The following is a 19,227-nucleotide window of genomic DNA, read 5'->3' as shown; positions in this document are numbered from 1 at the left end:
ATTCCAGCTCATATTTATAAGCCAGAGCCGTGCTGAAGGGACGCTTCCTTTGGCGGAGCTTTATTCCACAAGTAAAAAGGTTGTCGGAGTCCGTTCAGTCACTCATCCAGCTTAGTGTTTATTTTAAATTTTTACCTAAATTTATACTTTTGACTTGCTCAGCAACAAATTAAGAATGCAATATTTTAATGAAACTAATTATTGTAGGTCCTTAAAAGGGTCTCAGATAAAAGAGAGCTGTTCTGTTTCCTAACTTTATGAGTGGAATGTTTTCTATGTTGGTTTAGAAAATGTTTTCGGTTTATTTCCAGCAACAGGAACAGGAACTTCCTTCCAAAACCCTCGCCGTATTTAGCACAGTTTAATGAGTGGGTGTGCCCGAGTAATTTTTCAGTAAAGAGCCGCTGAATGTTTGGGGCCCTACTTATCATCTTAAAATGAAAGCAAACAAAGCAAAACAACAGGCTAATAAAAGAAAATTGTTTGTGTTGTGCCTAAAATGTTCCATTTAAGAAGATACATGTTTGTCATGGGAAATCGCTTCCTGAAAAAATTACACAAGTACCCATCTGCATGAACTCCATTTGCTGGGGGGACACATTTGTACCATTCTTGCACTGCAGTCAGGGGCCCCCCAATTATGTCCAAGTCTCAACCATCTAGCTGTTGATTTAAGGTGAAGTTGAAGAATTTGGAGTCAGTCCTCGGTGAGACAATGTAACAGCATGATGCTGCCACCACCATGCTTGTAAGATGGAGGAGTCAAGCCTCACTTTGACTCTACCAAACATCCTTCTAGTCTTTGTGTCCAAACAGCTCAGCAGTCAGTTTAAAAACGCTGTAAGCCAGGCGTCTACTCAGAACTCTCTGCAGAAGATGGAGTCCCTTGTTCTCTGTACTTGATTTATATTTTTTGGGAATGAGAACAGGCTTTTCCGTTCACTGGTTATTAGAACCACCAGGTCGTTGTTCAGCATTTCATGAGAGTATACTAGAAAAATGTCCATATAGAAGATAAACAAACAGCTTGTGAACATCCACAGCACACTGAACGGCTGAGAGGAAACTACACTCGTCACCTCAAATCCTGAAATCAGGCGCAGGATATCGGGTTAGTGCATCGTTGCACTAAATCTGAATTCCTTTAGAAATGTTTTTCCACTTAATTAGTGTTTTATTACAAGAACCAACTATGTGAATGATTTAAGATACATTTATACTCAATATTTATGCATAGCTCCAACATCTTGTCATGGACACTTTAAACCCTCTGGAAAAACAACCGTTCAGATATTTCTAGACATTATCCAATGGGCCGTTAAAGTAAACCAGAGCTAGAGTCTAACCGGTCATATTGACTGGTCTGAATTCCTACGATAGTTGCTAAATATAAAAACAATCCCTCCAGAAAGATGGAGAAGTGCAAGAACATCACCTGTTAGCTCCTCTGTACTGGACCATACAGCTGGTATCTAACAGAGAGAAACAAAAAGACCTTCATCAACATGAAAATCCTCAGAACAGAAACTCAGTTCCAACACAACCATGCTCAAAATTAAAAAGTGTGATTACATGTTTTATCATATGGACTTTGCTTGTGTCCTTCACCCATAACTGGCGAAGCTGATAAATGTTGTAAACCTTTAATGCAAATGAAAGGACAACATGACTAGAGATCATTGTGGCTCCTACTGAAAGAATATAAACAGATAAAAGTACATTCTTGAGTTTAAACTGCAATAAGTTTCATCAAGAGGAGTTGTTAACGGTTTAGTTTGGATCCTCTGTCAAAGCAGGAGGTCTGTGCTTCGCTCATACTGTTAAAGACATTACCTGTTTTATTTTCCTAAAAAGGTCACAAGGTTAAGAAAATGTGTTGAGCAATAATTGTGAAGCTTTTAGGAAAAACAGAACAGCACTGCAAAAGTATTCCAATCAGGTCATATTATATTATGGCTGCTATTGTGGTTCTTCCAGATCCTTCATGCTGCTCCATCAGGGATCCTCCAAAAATTCCCTCTGCTCTACCTGGCAAAGTCAAACACAGTCTGAACAGCCTCTGTCATTTCATATAAGAAAAAAAAGTCTTCAAGTTTTGAAGTTTTTCATTGAACTTTGAGCTTTTTTTGTCTCTCATGTTGAATCTAAAGCCAGAAGTATGAATCATTCAGGCACAAAAAGGCTCCTAAACTGAATATATCTGTATTAAAATCCTTTCTGACAGAAATGAAATATATCACTCTTTGTAATGGATTGAAATAATATGTGACTATATATATATTGGATAACTGAACTAAATGAACTTTTTAATGATGATAATTTATTGTGACGCACCCATAGTTCTTAAAGAGAAAATGCAATGGGCTAAAATTGGCGTTGGCTGGTCAGAGCTTCACGAAACTGGAGATGAGAAAGCCAAAAAAAACTCCGATCTCTAATCCAGACCACCTTAAACACAATGCAAGGGAAACAAGAGCCAGATTTTGCACAGATTCCCACAAACGGACCAAACAAGACCTCCGAACGTCCCAGATAGAGCTGGTCAGTTTGATTTTACCTGCACAGATTATTCCCAAAAAACAAAATCTGAGGAACACTGACATCAAACTCCTGCAGGAATCTGTGGTTTTGTTGACATCTGGCTGCAGTAATTTGCATGCATCTAGGGTAAAAGATCGGTTTCCCGGTCTTGTGCTTAGAGGGTGTACAGTCCTACATTGTAGGGAAGGATGTGTTGGTGTGAGCACTTCACCGTGACGCTGAAAGTGCTCACAATGCTGCTACTGAGAGCCTGGAACAATTCAAATGCATAAACACAGATTATCAGCCACACTGAGAGACACATTCTGCACCGGCAGCTATAAATACACTCTGAGATGAAGTCACAGTTATACATCGAACACACACACACACACCATGAGGTCACCACACTCTAGGCTTCCCAACGCAAACATGCCGCAGTGAATTCCCACACCAGACCAAAATAGACCAGGTCAGCTCTGTCCAACACCTCAAAATCAGAGTGCTGTCTCACCTCTTCTCTACAACCAACTCACTGCCTCTCTTCTCACCCCAAACACCCCAACACAAGAAGGAAATTTGTGCCACCGTCTCTTTCTGAGGCTACTCAGAGATCGCTCATATTTTACAACTCTGCTAGAAAGACTTCCTGGTTTCATAGATTCGGCTGTGCCACAACGTTACCCCCAACTTTTATTTCAGGTGTCACAAAGTAAGGCAGGACTTACTGGAGCTGGAAGTGAGCGGGCAGGTGGAAGCTCCAGGACTGCTGGGAAAAGAAGAAGGCGGAGGTATTCTGGCAGAGGGGGGAGACAAGGGGCAGTTGGATGACAGAGGCCTGTTGGAGGTGAAGAACAGCTGGACGGTGTGGTGTTGCAGGACATGGCTGGGTAGAGCAGGCAGACACCTGGGTGATAACATTACATGTATGAGCATCAAAAAGCAACATTTAGGTAAAGGAGAGCTGTGAATTATGTACAGACTTCCTATGTTTCTGCTTTTTTGGCGCTCTTAAATGTTTCAGATCATTAAACAAATGTTAATATGAGACAAAGATCACCTGAGAAAATACAACATGCAGTTTTTAAATGATGATTTCATTCACTGAGGGAAAACAGCTCTCCAAACCAACCTGGCCAGATGTAAGAACATAATTCATTCATTCATTAATAAAAACATAATTATAATAGCCGGCCCCACAGGGGGATTAATGCTGGTGCCTTTGTGCCCACTCCCTCCTCCCTCACACATGTAACACCAACACAGCAGTAGGGTCTCAGGGTATGGGACGATGGGCCTTGTGGGCATGGGGGGAGCACCATGAAATGCCTCCGTCTGCTATATTTGGCTCTGTCCTGCACTTTCATTCTAATGTGTTAGAAAGACTTAGGGCTTTAGGTGGGGGAGACATCCGCTGTAAACAAGCAGTGGGGTCTCGAGCCCACTGGGACCGCCACCCCCCAGGGATAACTGGGGGGTGGCGGTTGTGCTCACGGGGCAAGCCTTGGGCCCTGGCTGCTGCTACGAGGCCTGTGCCAGCTTGGTGGCACAAATGTACACTTCTAGGTGACATACTCACTCTCACATACACCTACTAAACGTGCCAATTTCTACACATATGGGACAACTTGGCAGATAGATTTATAAAAGAAAGGAAGCTTCAGTTCAACTATCAGCTGTTAACTTTTTATATGTAAAGAGAAAAATACAAACAAGTGGAGTTACAATGTTTCCACTGGTTACGGCTTGTAAAGACCAGAACGACAATGTAGCATGGAGAACTGAAATGAAAAATCTCTTCACCTATCCATCATATCCAATCCTGGTCCTCGGAACATCATTCCAATATTCCCCTGAGAATTGAGACACCCCTTCAGGCAGCCACTACACCATCAGTTATGACTGATTCCTTGTATGTAAAGAGACGCTACTGCACAAAAGTAATCTGCACACATTTTGTGATTTTACAACCAAAATATTTAATGTGCTGTGTTCGTTGGTCCTCATGATGATGTTTGTTCACTAATGTTCTCTAACAAACCTCAGAAAGAACAGTGGGATTTATACTGGGAATAGACTTCACACAAACTCCATTTACTCAACATGTGGCTTCTAAAAGTGGTTGGTTACACCTAATTTTATTTAGGAGTAAAGAGCATTAAAATCATTCATAATTTCCTTCACCTTACAGATATCCCTGACTTTGTGTTGAATTACATAAAATCCCAACAAAATAATTTACAACCAAAACATCCAGAAGGGAAAAGGTTCTCGGGAACTACTGCTATGCCCTGTGTGTCATGTGACATACATGCAAAATGTAGGTTCAGAGATATAGAAGTGAGAATTAGGGTGAGAGCGATTCTACTCTTGACAAAGACCCTAACTTTAGAGAGGTGAAGGTTTTGGACTAACCTGGTGTCAACCTCTGAGGACTGAGGGAGGAACTTCTCCAGTCCATCATCAGGAAACACCTGTGAAAGCTAATAGAGGAACATTCAGCGTTATTAAATTTAAAAACTACCCAAAGTGTCACAGTATGTTGACAATATAAAGCTTTTTAAATGATCTTATTCTTATTGTTGTTGCCCGGTAGCATTCTCTACACATTTTATGCAGAAATGAACCAGCCTCATATGTCAGCTGATTATACCTCCTTACCTGGGATGTCATCTCAGCCACCTCCTGTTGAGTTCTGACAACAGATGATGTAAAACCATCAGACCTGCCCACCTGGAGGAACAGAGGAGAGAAAGGAAGACAGCAATGGTGGAATGAGGAAGAGAGGCTGAGGATGATAGGAAATGTATGTCATGGGAGTTCATCTACCTCAAACAAATATTCGCTGCCATTCTCTGACTTGTGCGTCACCCTTCTCAGCACCACCCGTTCAATCACAGCTGAAAGAAGCACATATCTGTTCAATGAGGGGTAAAAACACAGGGGCTGTATTTAAGTCCAGGTCCGACACTTTGGGGAGATAAGCTTAAGTGGCATTAGGACAGTGGAACTCCAATAAAAATGCTGAAAGATGCTCAGTGCGTGCCAGTAGGTGGCGATATAGGCAATAAAAATACAAAAGAGCAATATCAATTGCAAGGCTAAAGATTCTTTCAAAAATAATTGTTTATGTTTTCTGACTTTCTCATTTTTTTATATATCTAATCTTGTGCATTTCACCTCTATTTTCAAAGCATCCATCATTGCAGGCCTTACTTCCATGTAAATCATTTCTTTTACTCAGCTATCCTACAGCCACAGACCAGTTCTGATGCTCATCTCCATCCACTCCACCTTGCTAGCACTTTGTTCTATACCTATTTTATGCTCGGCTCATTGATTTGCATGGCCGACTCCCCGTACAGTACCTCTACCGGTACCGAAGGTGGCTGTACCTGAAGTCGCCCATGCAAATCCGGTAGCTACACTGCCACACCAGTCACCCTCTCATGCATATACATTTATACTGTCTCATCTCCCTTGACTTTTATTCCTTTAGACCAGACCTCCACCTCTCCAGCCTCTCTTTCGCCTGCTTCCTTACGTCACCACAGATTCACAATGCCATCTGCAAACATTAGAGTCCATGCAATCTCCTTCCTTACTGTATCTGCCAACCTGTCCATCACCCCTGTAAACAAGGAGATTAGAGCTGATCCCAGATGTAATCCCACCTCTACCTTAAGCCCTTCTGTCACACCTACCACACACCTCACCACATGTATGTGTATGTGTGTGTGTGTGTGTGGTGTGTGTGTGTATGTATGTGTATGTGTGTGTGTGTGGTGTGTGTGTGTGTGTGTGTGGTGTGTGTGTGTATGTATGTGTATGTGTATGTATGTGTATGTGTGTGTGTGTGTGTGTGGTGTGTGTGTGTGTGTGTGTGTGTGGTGTGTGTGTGTATGTATGTGTATGTGTGTGTGTGTGTGTGGTGTGTGTGTATGTATGTGTATGTGTGTGTGTGTGTGGTGTGTGTGTGTGTGTGTGGTGTGTGTGTGTATGTATGTGTATGTGTATGTATGTGTATGTGTGTGTGTGTGTGTGTGTGGTGTGTGTGTGTGTGTGTGGTGTGTGTGTGTATGTATGTGTATGTGTGTGTGTGTGTGTGGTGTGTGTGTGGTGTGTGGTGTGTGTGTGTATGTATGTGTATGTGTGTGGTGTGTGTGTGGTGTGTGTGTGTATGTATGTGTATGTGTGTGTGTGTGTGTGTGTGGTGTGTGTGTGGTGTGTGTGTGTATGTATGTGTATGTGTGTGTGTGTGTGTGTGTGTGTGTGCCCACAAGCGAGCCATTTGCACATATTTCACGTATCCTTATGTCTTTGTGTTGATGCGTATCCTCAACTCTAGAGGTTGGTTTAGGCCGCCGTGCCGTAGGTTCATCCATGTCAGTCAGTGAAAAGTCAACGCAAGTAAAAATGTGGGTGTGGGTTCACACATGTACAGCTAAACAGCTCAGTTTGATGGAACATTGGGCGTGCAGGGACAAGCTGCTGAGACGGGGATGAAGGAGGAGTACACTGTTCTCTGCAGCTGTGGAGGTTTTCTAAATGCTTCAGGCCACTTACACCAACAACCTGTCAAACCCAACAATGCGTGTCACTGAGTCTTGCTTATCTTCTGATTTTATTGGTTTACAGCAAGTTATTACAGAGTGACAAAAATATGCAACAAGTGTAGATAAGCTGCCTGAGAGACGCTGGTAAACACATAAAGCAACACCATTAACATGTACCTCACGCTGCTCTCCTGTTTGCACACTGAATGCCTGTGTTTTATGTTGCTGACAGCTATGTGGTATAACCAGAGGTGACATAGTTGAGCGTTGTGTTACAGATCTGCCATATTGGCACAAACCCCAACACATGAGCTGCTCACCAGGACACTGATTTCTAATAGCTGATAATGGAAGTAATCCCTCTTTATCAATCTGGCTTCAGAAAACCCAGGTGAGAATGAGAGGGGTGACCATGCTGCTAACGAGAAAAGAAAGCTGTGAAATGTAAAAAAATAAATTCCTACTCTCACAACTAGTGAAGTAACCCTAACCCTAACCCTAAAAACAGCAGCTCTGGAATCTAAATGTAAATTTAAAAAACACATTTTACCAAGCTAAAAAAAGACAGCAACCATGTGTGCAAATGTATAAATGATCAAATAATAAAAGTCAGTGAAAACCAGTCGTTATGCATGCTATTTAGCAGAACATGGACGTTGTTCAGATGAGCATATGGGGCCAAAGTAAGCAGCTGTCTTACAAAAAGTAATTATACAGCATTCATCAGTTCTTTAGTATGAGTTGTTTAGATGCTGGAGATTCACTCTTGAATGTTTCCTGCTGTGATAAGCTTGATTTCTCCAAGAAAATCTCTCATGATTTCTGAAACTGAGATCTTCCAACTACCATTTTACTTCAGGTAACATACTGACTGCTCTACAGTACAGCGATGGCTGAAAGTTCTCGCAGTGAGAAAAAATGTTCTGATTTTCGAGCCGCAGTGTAGTCACGTCTGTTGCTAATGGAGGATGTTCTACTTGAGCTATTGCTGGGCAGAACTTGGAGGAAGCCCCCTGCCCTTAGATGAAAAAGCAACCCCACACATGAACCTCGTCAGGCCTAGGGCTGCGCAGCGTTGTCATCAGTGTTTGCAATATTTATATAACAAAAGACTGTTTGAAATGCAGTAATTGTTGCCTAATACATTTAGAGGGTTGTGAGTTGACAGCCTGCATACCGGTGTGAGATTTATCCTGTTCAGGACTCTATCTGCAGTTTATGCCCACACCTGACACAGATCATGGTGTCCGAGGCACTGAAGGTCACAGAGAGTGTTGGAAGCAAAGAGAAAGATAAGAGAAGTGAGGGAAATGTGGATTTATTGTCATCACACGGAATAACCTCCTCCAAGAGCACCGAGTGCATCAACAAAATCAAATGTTCTTGCTTAGTTTGTTTAGTCTTACAATTTTATAAAAAGTTGTAATTATTCATTGCAGTCTGTAGTCCGATTTTTCTTTCATTTCCTTTGTACTTGCAGTGGCATGATGTTTTTTTGTCATCATGTAAAGCACTATAAATTTTCTTGTTGCTGAAATGTTCTATACAAATAAACCTGCCTTGTCATCACATAATGTTCAAATATTGAGCAGCCCTAATCACGACTCATGGCAGCTCTCAACTTTATTTCTCCAAACGAATGATTTTCCAGGTATCCCAAACAATGAGAAGGAGGATTCATTAAGGAAATGAACTTTGCAACTGTCTTTTGCCCATTATTGTACTTCCTGCAGGATTTCAGTCTGTTTCTGGCCACTGTTGAGCAAGCTCTGCACTGGTGGCAACATGGTACTCATACATTTGTCAGAAAGAGACCAACATTTTGGGGCTTCCTTAATCCTATTGGACATCCTAAAACTTTCTAGTTGATAAAACTAAAATTAGATAACTCTGCACAATAATCTAAAAATAATGCAACCTGGAGACCTACAAATAGCAGAACACAACATCTGTGTCAATGCAAAAACTTTGCCAGTGAATGCTCTTTACATGACACCACATCTCAAAAATGATTGAACAAGATGAAAACTGTCTTGATGGATAATAAAACCTCTTTAGCAAGGTGATGATTCAACTCGTTTCAGGCCAGTCAACAGTCAGCATCTGAGCTATGCTGGGGCGAGAAGCGCATTAACACAGGGAAGCCTAAACCAACCACTGAGCTGCATGACATATTGTTTTTCCATCATTGTTTTTGGGAAGATGTTGCTTATTTCATCATAAAGCAAACTCAGCATGACTACACGGTCAAGGAGTCAGTGCTAAGCTCACATCAGGACCTCTCGGTTAATGGACACAATCTCCCTCACAGATTCATGATTAAAGATGGAAGCAAACTTCTACACAAACCTTTGTTTAAACAAGTTACAGAAAATATTGTCAGCATCAGAGTTTAAAATATAAAAAGATCTTCTCTTATGATTTGCTTTCTTTTGTTGTGATCAAAGTAATGTCTAATGAGGGATTTATTTGAAGCTTTAGAAATAAAACTCGTGACTCATCCTCTAGTAATATTAAAATTGTTTACTTGTTGAAACTCAGTGGGAAAGGACGACATAATCCTCTTTGGATTCTTTTTGAATCAGATGACAGAAAAACATACATGGATAGAATTCAACTTTCAAACTTTATATGTGTCTGATGAAAAGGTTGATGCTCATTCAGAGGTCCTGTATCATTAGTGATTGTGTTCTTTTTTTGAAAACCCAAACCATGTGCTTGAACACTTCACTGTAGATTTCCCACCTAACCCTGAAGGCAGCATTCTTTCAGCTCTGCTCTTGTGTTTAGATGTGCCAGCATGCTTCATCTTGTTCAATGTTCTCTGCTAGACAAACTTCAAAAGATCCTCAGTCACAGCTGCTCACCTTTTCCTGTTTTCTCCTGGTGGTTCCTGTTCGGGGTATCCAGGATCTGCGGATGGGTCGGTGGAGGAGAACGGAGTTCTTGCTCTTCGTGTCCTGATGCAGTACCGGAGGGTGGTCCTGACCCTGGCGAGGCCTCTCTGGTCTGGTTCTGGGGATGAGGGGTCAGAAGAACCCGTGAAAGATCAGGGATAATCAGGTTTACTACTGTTTGGAACGTCATCAGACTGAAGCAACATCAGAGGTTATTAATGACACTGCTGAACATGAAATATTCCAAAATGTTTGAGGAAGAGAGAATTTCAGAGTAAAATCAAGGAATTAACATGGACTGAAAAATCAAAGGTTCTGTGCAGAAGTTTTAAATCAGCCAAAACATCTTTGTACTCCCCTCGCTGCAGTAGGGTGCCCTAACTTTTTCCTGCTCGGAAACATCATTTGTTTAATGAGTAAAACAAGCTAAATGTTTCAAATTAATCCCTTCCTTTCCCACACATAAAAAAATATTACAGTAGATATCAATGAATGAACATTTGTAATAACGAACTGAGTATCTTCAGTCAGAGGCTTCTTCAGATCTGCTGTAAGACGGAGCGCTACAGGAGATCCTTCCTGCCCACAGCCATAAGCATCTGCAACGGCTCTTTGAAGAAACCTACATAATATGAGCTATAACAACATTTAATTTCCCTTTGGGATTAATAAAGTATTTTTGAATTGAATTGAATTATGACTGTATATCCAGCAAAGTCAGGACTATTCCATCAACACCTACACAGAAAAAAACAAGGCTCCAGGGGAAGGACGTAAAGCAACGTGGGAATCCGTGATGAATCCTGGATTTGCTTTGTCCAAGGAAATGATGCTTTGTTTAGTGCAAACCCAACAAAACACGTAAAAATAACACCCTGAAGAAAAGCCTCACATTTCCACAGTCAGTGAAGATCTGGGCCTGCATGTCAGGTGGAGGAGGACAGACGGCAATCAGTTCCTCTGCAGAACATTTTCTCATTCCATCAACCATGATGTCATTTGACAGGATGAAAATGGACCTTCCACCCGAGCATAGAGTGTTTGAACCCTGATCAAGTCCATGACAAGATGCGTGACGAGGCTCCATCCTGCAGAGCTGATCTGGAAGATCCTATATGACAATGTTCACAGTTTTTTTATCAGTCAGGTCCTTAAAGAAGTGAAGCAGTTAGAAAACGTTCAACAAAGTAAGAATTGGAGGTTTTTTGGTTCACAGCTTCATATTTTACCTTTTACTTGATCTGAAAACAAGATTCATCATTAATACAACAATGACATTGAGGTTTTTGAAGTGATTTACAAAGCCAGAATGTTCAGCTGGTAAATAAAATAGCTTTATGTTACAACTGTGTTTCTTTTGGTCTCTGCTAGGGTTGCAACTAATGAGTATTTAGGATAAACAATTAATCGGTCGATTATTTTTTTGATTAATAATCGGATAATAAGAGGTGCTTATTAGGAGTTTTACCTAAACCTATGCCTATTAGGAGTTCTGGTTAGAGCATATTTACTGACAAAAAAAGTTTTTTATCTTAAATGCAAAATATATACATTTTTTGTGCAATTTTGGCCTTATTACTGCTTTGAGTGGGTTGTTCTTTCAGCAAATGGCATGTTTTAGTCTGTCCTCCAGTTAACAAGTTGGGCTGCACGGTGGCGCAGTTGGTAGCACTGTTGCCTTGCAGCAAGAAGGTCCTGGGTTCGGTTCCCGGCCGGGGGTCTTTCTGCATGGAGTTTACATGTTCTCCTTGTGCATGCCCTCATGCATGCGTGGGTTCTCACCGGGTACTCCGGCTTCCTCCCACAGTCCAAAGACATGCCTGTTAGGTTAATTGGTCTCTCTAAATTGCCCTTAGGTGTATGAATGAGTGTGTGTGTGGTTGTTTGTGTGTTGCCCTGTGATGGACTGGCAACCTGTCCGTACCCTGCCTTTCGCCCATAGGCTGCTGGAGATAGGCATCAGCTCCCCCCCTGCAACCCACTATGGAATAAGTGGTAGAAAATGACTGACTGACTAAATAAGTTGATGATTATTTCAATAATTGATTGATTAATCAGATTAATAGTTTCAGCCACAGTCTCTAGAAAGGAACACAACTGGCTAAAAAACCTGACTGGTTTTATTGTTCCTGAGGCCAAAACAGACACTAGATTTGAAATGCATTCAAGGTGTAAAAAAAGAAGAATTTTCACTAAATTAACTTGATGAGGTGTAAGAATGTAAAATGTGTTTACAGCTACTTATGTTGCTTCTAAATGGGAAACGCTACATGGAAAACATGGGCACGTTTATGGGAGAAATGAGTGAAGAAGGAAAATAGCCTAAATGATGCAGCAGTTTGTTTCCACCCAGTTTGTTGCTTGTAACTTGAGGCTGATACACATTTGCTGAAAGCTGAACGTTAACATGTGGCAAACTTGCACCACAAGCTGTTTCCAATATAAACGAGACAGCCACAGACTCAAATGGTTATGAAATATTACCCAGACCTGAATGCAAGACTATTGTTTAGTCAGGACAGTAAAGCCCCATAAAACTAATCTGAACTATAAACTAATCTTTTTTAGACTGAAAATGTTGTAAATAACCCGTTTCAAATTTTTGGTTTTTCCTTCTTGAGAAATTCTCTTTAAAATGCTGAATCATTAGAAATGAACCATGCTGCTCTGCTTCCAGTGAAAACCCCAGGATATGCTACGTGCTGTTAGCATAACATCATCCAGGGTGCAGATCTGAAAACAATTAAGTGTGCTACCGCCACATCCACGTTACCGAGCCAACCTGCCAACTCTGCGCTCTGTCTGCAGACTGGAAGGAAGGACAGATTAAAGGTAAAACAGGGAACACGTATCAGGCGAACAAAGAGTTAAATTAAAAGAGACTCCAGAAATTAATGTAAAAGAACATGTGGAGTTTGCTGAAAACTATCAAATCCAGATTTTTTCAGACAGTGGCTCCTCCTTCCTCTCATATAAAAGTCAGCTGTGCTCTGCTGTTAATTCTGACACAGGCTTTGTTTTAATAGACGCACACATAATTAGGCGATTATGCAAGTTTCTACTGGCCTAGTTATGTTGAAATGTGTTGCATATGCTCTTTTTAACCACCTAATTGTTACTGTATAAGAACCCAAATACAACTGTTTTGTGTCTGGAGTCACTCAGCACCCAGCTGTTTTGTTTTAGTCAAAGGTTAGAAAGTTGACTAGAGAAAAAAAGAGGCTGGAAAGACACAAGTCACGAGAAAGGAGTGATAGCATGCAACAAGATTCAGTAAGATAACAAAAGGAAGACAAAATACACAAGCCTTTACTTGCATTAGGAGGGTAAACCAGCAAATAACGGATTATCAGCAAGTGTGAATACCTTAACAGAAGCTGAGGTTTAATCAGTTTGCTGCTCTGGACCATACTGATGTGTGTTAACATAATGCCAAGATAGAAAAAAACATCAGCAATGTTCTCAGAGAACAACTGTTGCAATCTGGGAATGGATATAAGGCCATTTCTAAACAGTTTGAACGCTATCATTCTACAGAAAGACAGATTATTCCCAAGTGGAAAACATTTCCGAAAGCTGCCAGTCTTCCCAGGAGTGGACCGGGCAGATTTACCCCGCTGCATTTCAGACCCTAGAGGCTGGATTTAAAATGCTAAATTAGAAAACGACCAAAGAATGGGTAGTGTGGAGCGACTGTCAGGAATAAGCATCATCTTGCTAGTACAACAATATGGCAGCATTACTTATGCAGCGCTCCAATTTTAAGCCTCATTATTTTTTTTGTTGTTAAGTTTATCTTATTTTTGAGTGACATTTCTGCAAAACATTTAATGAGCTGGGTCAGAATCAGCAGCTTTCCAGGCTCAGTGATCTTTCAGCCGGCACAATAGCTGTTTAGGAAGAGATTTCCCCTTCATTTGAGCAGGGAGACTTCCTGTGGGAACTGCATCTGGAGTCGGTACTGTAAGTAAGCCAACAGCCCAATTTTGGACCGGGGTCCTCTTTTCCGGTTCTATTGTGGTTGCTTTGGTTGTAAAAGCTGACAGATCAAATATGGTTCCTAAACTTCAGTAGAATTCATCCTACCTTTACCCGCCTCAGATTCAAGCGGAGACGGAGTCAACATCAGGCCGCAAACCCCTTTCATACATGCCAGACGTTAATCAGCGGAAATTATATTCAAATGTTTGATTTCCAAGCCTACAGCGGGTTTATTAAGGACTTGTTTATGAAACCTCAATGAACTGAAGCAACATTGAAAAAAAGCTTCCTCCCCGACAATCTGGTGAAGTCATGAAGACTATCGAGCCATTACTCATCTAAACAGGATGTAGGTCATATCAGAAAGTTTTCCACAGACTGTTCTTGTTAAAACTTTATCAACACTGTTTCAAATGCTTGACTAAATGTGTTACAATGGGTTGTGAGTAATGGTGTCACACCCAGCAGCTTTATTTGAACTGAATCTGTTTGTATCAAGTTTGCGCCGTTGCAAACATGAATTAGGTAAACTATTCACGACAAGTATGAGCACAGAATCCTGAGCTAATGAAGTCACACCATTAAAGCATTCCACATTCTTACAGCAAACTAAAGGCTGCATTTCTCTAGATAATCTGTAATAAGTGACTGTTCTGGATTTAAATTGAACCCCATCGGTCGCTTCAGAGCAGAGACATGGAAAGAGAGAGCATTTATAACTTCCTGGGGATTCACTGGAGACTTACACACACCACAGAGGGTTGATTTCAGCACTGAGAAATGTGCTGACCTGCACTGAGCAGGAGCCAAGGGCAACAAAACACTAAATACAAACGCTCCTCTGAGCTGGGTACTTTCCCTTCACTGCTCCTACCTTCTTTGGAGGGAGTACAGGCGGTAAAAGTGTGTGTTTATGTCTGCATTAGGTTAAGAAACTGATATTAAAAGTTTTGCCTTTGAACGTTTCATTTATAGTCATTGTTTTTCCCCGTTTTACTTCTCTGCCCCTCTGCCTGATGATCTGAAGGGTTAAATGAGCAGCTCAGTTTCCTGCATCATCTGGAAATCCCCTCCTGTGCTCCCACTATGTTCTCCATGTTTCCTCACATCCCGGCTGGAAGACCACATCTGGGTGTAAACAATAGCCTCCACTCGTCTCATTAATATCAACATTTTGCCGTTTTACAGTTGAGTCCTCAACTCCTTTCTTTTTGGAACCGGAACATAACGGCGCTATTTAATATGCTGATGGAAAAACTAAATATTTCCAGTGAACTGACATTGTGGAAGAGGCTGACATGAGAAAAGCAGAAAAAAATTCAGGAAAGACAATAAATAAATCTCAGATTTTTGGCACATATGATATATTTTCCTACTTTGTTCCAAACTGACCTTAATCTCCTTGGTAGCTCAACAGCAGCTGGATGTTTTTTGGCGGTGGTTGCTATTTTGAATTTCAACCACTAGACTGCAGTATTTGTTCCAAGGTGTTCCTTTAACACGAGAACCGCCAAAAGGGGTCATTCTGACCCACAATAACAGCAAACGTAACATTTAAAGAAGCTGCATTTTGCTCCTTTTAAACAGATTTTAAAAAATCTAAGCAGCATAAGCCTTAACCAACAAACAATATGGGCCAATGAGCTCATCCTATTTAGATTTCACCGTACAAAGTAGTCCAATTGAAGTGGTGCAAAAACTTATTTTAAATTCATTCCTGCAGAATCTGCATCAATCAAACTATAGCCTGTAACTTACAGCCCACTGATATTTGTCCAGGCCCACATAGCTAACCTTTATTGTGATGTGTTTTTCAGGAGGAAAAGATCCAGGAAAACCTATATTGCATATTAATTCAGTATAATTATCTGAAAAAGTAAAGACTTGCAATGCAGAAGCAGCAATTGTACGGTCGAACATGCAGGATTTCAATGGTTCAATGGTAGCTTCATTGTCCCCAGTGGGAGCCTGATGTGTCACATTTTTACTCATCAAGTGAGAGGATGGTCTGAACCCAACATGACTGGGGCGCCACCTCACCTGCCTGCTGTAAAAGTCCACAAGCTGCAGCCGAGTCCTCCCTGGAGTCTTACCAGCCCCCAAAACCCGGTTACCTAGTCTGGTTTATTGGCCAGAGACCGATTACCATATCAAGTAATGATGCAAAGCAATAAAACAGAATCAATAAAACTTTTATAAAAAAAGGGTCATCATTTCAGATGAAAAATTAAAAACTCAATTTCCTTGAAAAGTACAGCTGTTGTTGGACTTTTTCTGTTGTAGCAGCAAAATGTGACTCACAGGACAAAATTATCAAAAATGATCCCCAAATACTTCGACCTATTCACCAGTTTAATGGCAGCACCATTCACTACTGTTAGTGCCTGATGGGCCATGACCCTGTGGGGTAAAATTCACCACCCTGCCAGTTCTGGGGATACAGAGGCACAACTTTTTTATTTTATTTTACAAATATTCCATGAGTCTATAATCAGAGATGTGAATGAGAAACATGTTTTAGTTCTAGTGCTGAGCACAAAGAACCACAACATACAGAGTTGAGTCGAACAGAACCTACAGCTTTAACAGGGAAAAGTGCTGGATGGACTGAGGCTCACTCATAGCTAAACATAAATGTAATGCTTAAACAAAATAAAATCTAATTTATTAAGGTGGTTGATCAGCCAAAATACATGACATTTTTTATTTGTTTTATCATTTTAGAAATAGTGATAAATGATGTCAAATCTGTGCAGTAGCTGCTGAATTGAAACAGCATTTACACGTCTTCCTGCTTATGTTGCTTTTATAAGCTCTCCTAACTTACAGTTAAGACCTGAAATTATTTTCATTCAAGCAAGATGTTTTTTTTATTATCAGAAATTAAATAAGCATCCCCTAAAAATAATAAAACCATGAACTAGTATGTGGTAATGTATTAAAGTAAAACAAACTTTTTTAAACACATTTTAACAAAACCAGTTTAAAAGAATATCTATACTTTCCATTAACAAATTAAATATCTTTATTGCTATTACAACAATCAAACTCTTGTTAGACTTACTGACCAGCTTTCCTGCTGGTATATTGATGATTTATCTTTGGTGATGAGCTCAAAGTCTTTCAGGTTGGAGGGTCTCCTTGACATTACCCTAATCTTCAACATTGTTTCTAAGTCTGGACTCCAAAGCCTTGACAGTACTTCAGCTCAGAAGAAATGATGATAAAATTACTAGATTATCGTACTTTAAATCTAAATTTGCCAGATGTATGAATAATTTTGGGCCTAACTGTACAGGTACTGGTCAGAAATTCCAGTATAGTGAAAATATCCGTAGCCTATCCCCAGGGGTCATTTGGCGACAGGCGGGATACTGGACAGGTCGCCAGTCCATCACAGGACAACACGGAGACACACAGGACAAACAACCATGCACACACTCAATTAATTTACCTAACAGTTATGTTTATGGACTGTGGGAGGAAGCCGGGGAACCCAGAAAGAACCCACGCATGCATAAGGAGAGTATTCAGACTACTTGCAGAAAGACTGCAGGACCTTCTTGTTGCAAGGCAACTGCGCTACCGAGTGCAACAGCATCCAGCCCATAAACCTTCAAATATTTTATTCCATTTTTACCATGGAAGATTGGATTTTAGTATCAGTGTACATTTGTCATTACATGTTTTAGAAATGTTTAAAGGTTCTCTCCCTCAGGTTATATTCTTTATTTATGTTACTTGAAAATGTCTGAATATTTAAAGTTGCTATTGAATATCCATTCGTTTCAATTGGCTCCCCTTATTTCCTTGTTTTGTTGTTATTTTTATTTTTCCTATTTTCTCATAATTTCAAAGCTCAGACTCTTGAAATTATTTTCCCGACCAAGAATTAATAACAGTGATGCAGGAAGCCGGTTCAAGCTGAAAATATCCATCAGAGATCAAAGCATCTCACTAAAGAAGAAAACTCACTTTTCAGCCATTTATTTGAGAAATTCTGATTTTGTTATTTTGGAAAACACAGAGAATTTGGAAAAATACGTATTTTTTTTCAAAACTAATTATTTTCTATATTTTTCCAAAACTCTTTTAGATGTTTTAAAAATAGAAACACAAACTGAGTAATAAAAATTAGACTCAGATTTTGTCATTTACTCTTAATCTGAATAAAAAACGTTTTATTTCAAAATGAAATGATTCCATCTCCATCCGCTGTTTGTGTTTCTGCAGCTGCAGTCAAAGTTTCTTTCCTACCTTGTGCCAGCAACAGGTTGGCAGGTAGTTGGCGCTGGCGTTAGGCAAGATGGAGGCAGAGGGGGGCAGGGAAGCCTGGGGCATGGAGATGGTCTGATGGTGATGAGGCTGAGCGTAACAAACAGCAGCTCCATCACTGCCAGGTTCTGCTGCTGTTTCTCCACCTTCTTTGCTAGCCTGGAAAAAATAAAAAAAATCTCTCTGCTTGAGGCTGAAGGGTATAAATATACAGTGTGGGTCAGAACCTTACATACACTCGCCGTTGGTATGAAGTTCATTAATTACAGGTTTTTAATGATACATTTGAACAGTTCTTTTTTCAGGATGATGTGAAGAGATACAAAATAAAACATAACTCATGATTTGTTTTAAAACAGACTTGTGTGAAGTTGTTTGTCTATGAAACGTCAAAATTATACATACAGAAGCTTAATGTCGGTCCTCTCAATCAGATTCAAAACTAGTTTTAATGTGTGTTTGGAATCATTGCTCCAATCTGCCCACCTCAGATGAAGGGATGGTTAGGGTGTTCAAGAATAACTCAGGAACCTCCTGCTATGAACTGGAAACTGGAACACCAGTGTTACTGTCAGCCAGTTTTATATCAATGCTGTCTGAGCAGATGCAGACAAAGAAAGAAACCTCTTCTTCAAAATAAACACCTTTAGGTTGCCCACATGGAAGAACCAGATATCGTCTGCGAAAAATGTGAAAAGATTGAGCTGTTTGGCCACAGTGACGGGATGTCTGGAGAAGTCAAGGTGAACCTAGGAGCATGATGCTCCCACCACCTCCCAGCAGCTGTTTCACTTCCAGTGTTACTGGTACATCGCACAGAACATATGGAACATATGGAATAATAAAGGAAGACTTCCTCCAAATGATTCAACATTCCCTCAAATTATCAACCAGACGGGTAAAACCGGGTGTTCCAGTGGGTCCAGTGATCCCAAACGCACATCCACACTGGTTTTAGAAGAGATAACGCAGGCCAACATTAAGCTTCCGGAAGTTCC

The 19,227-nt window shown here is 40.5% G+C and overlaps 1 protein-coding gene across 1 annotated transcript in view; it reads right to left on the bottom strand.

Moving 5' to 3' along the window:
• zcchc14 (zinc finger, CCHC domain containing 14) overlaps positions 1–19,227 on the bottom strand; it is a 41,200-nt gene that overhangs the window by 14,571 nt on the left and 7,402 nt on the right. Inside the window, exons 2-8 of the mRNA XM_047388451.1 lie at positions 18,212–18,388; positions 9,944–10,091; positions 5,350–5,420; positions 5,182–5,253; positions 4,936–5,003; positions 3,249–3,427; positions 1,436–1,472 (exon numbers count right to left, since the gene is read on the bottom strand). Of these exons, the coding sequence (XP_047244407.1) occupies positions 1,436–1,472; positions 3,249–3,427; positions 4,936–5,003; positions 5,182–5,253; positions 5,350–5,420; positions 9,944–10,091; positions 18,212–18,388 (752 nt within the window). The remainder of the gene's footprint in view (positions 1–1,435; positions 1,473–3,248; positions 3,428–4,935; positions 5,004–5,181; positions 5,254–5,349; positions 5,421–9,943; positions 10,092–18,211; positions 18,389–19,227) is intronic.

The sequence above is a fragment of the Girardinichthys multiradiatus genome, chromosome 2 (assembly GCF_021462225.1).
Source record: "Girardinichthys multiradiatus isolate DD_20200921_A chromosome 2, DD_fGirMul_XY1, whole genome shotgun sequence".
Classification (NCBI taxonomy): domain Eukaryota; kingdom Metazoa; phylum Chordata; class Actinopteri; order Cyprinodontiformes; family Goodeidae; genus Girardinichthys; species Girardinichthys multiradiatus.
Note: the sequence above shows the minus strand (reverse complement) of the source record. Positions and strands in the feature narration are given on the sequence as shown.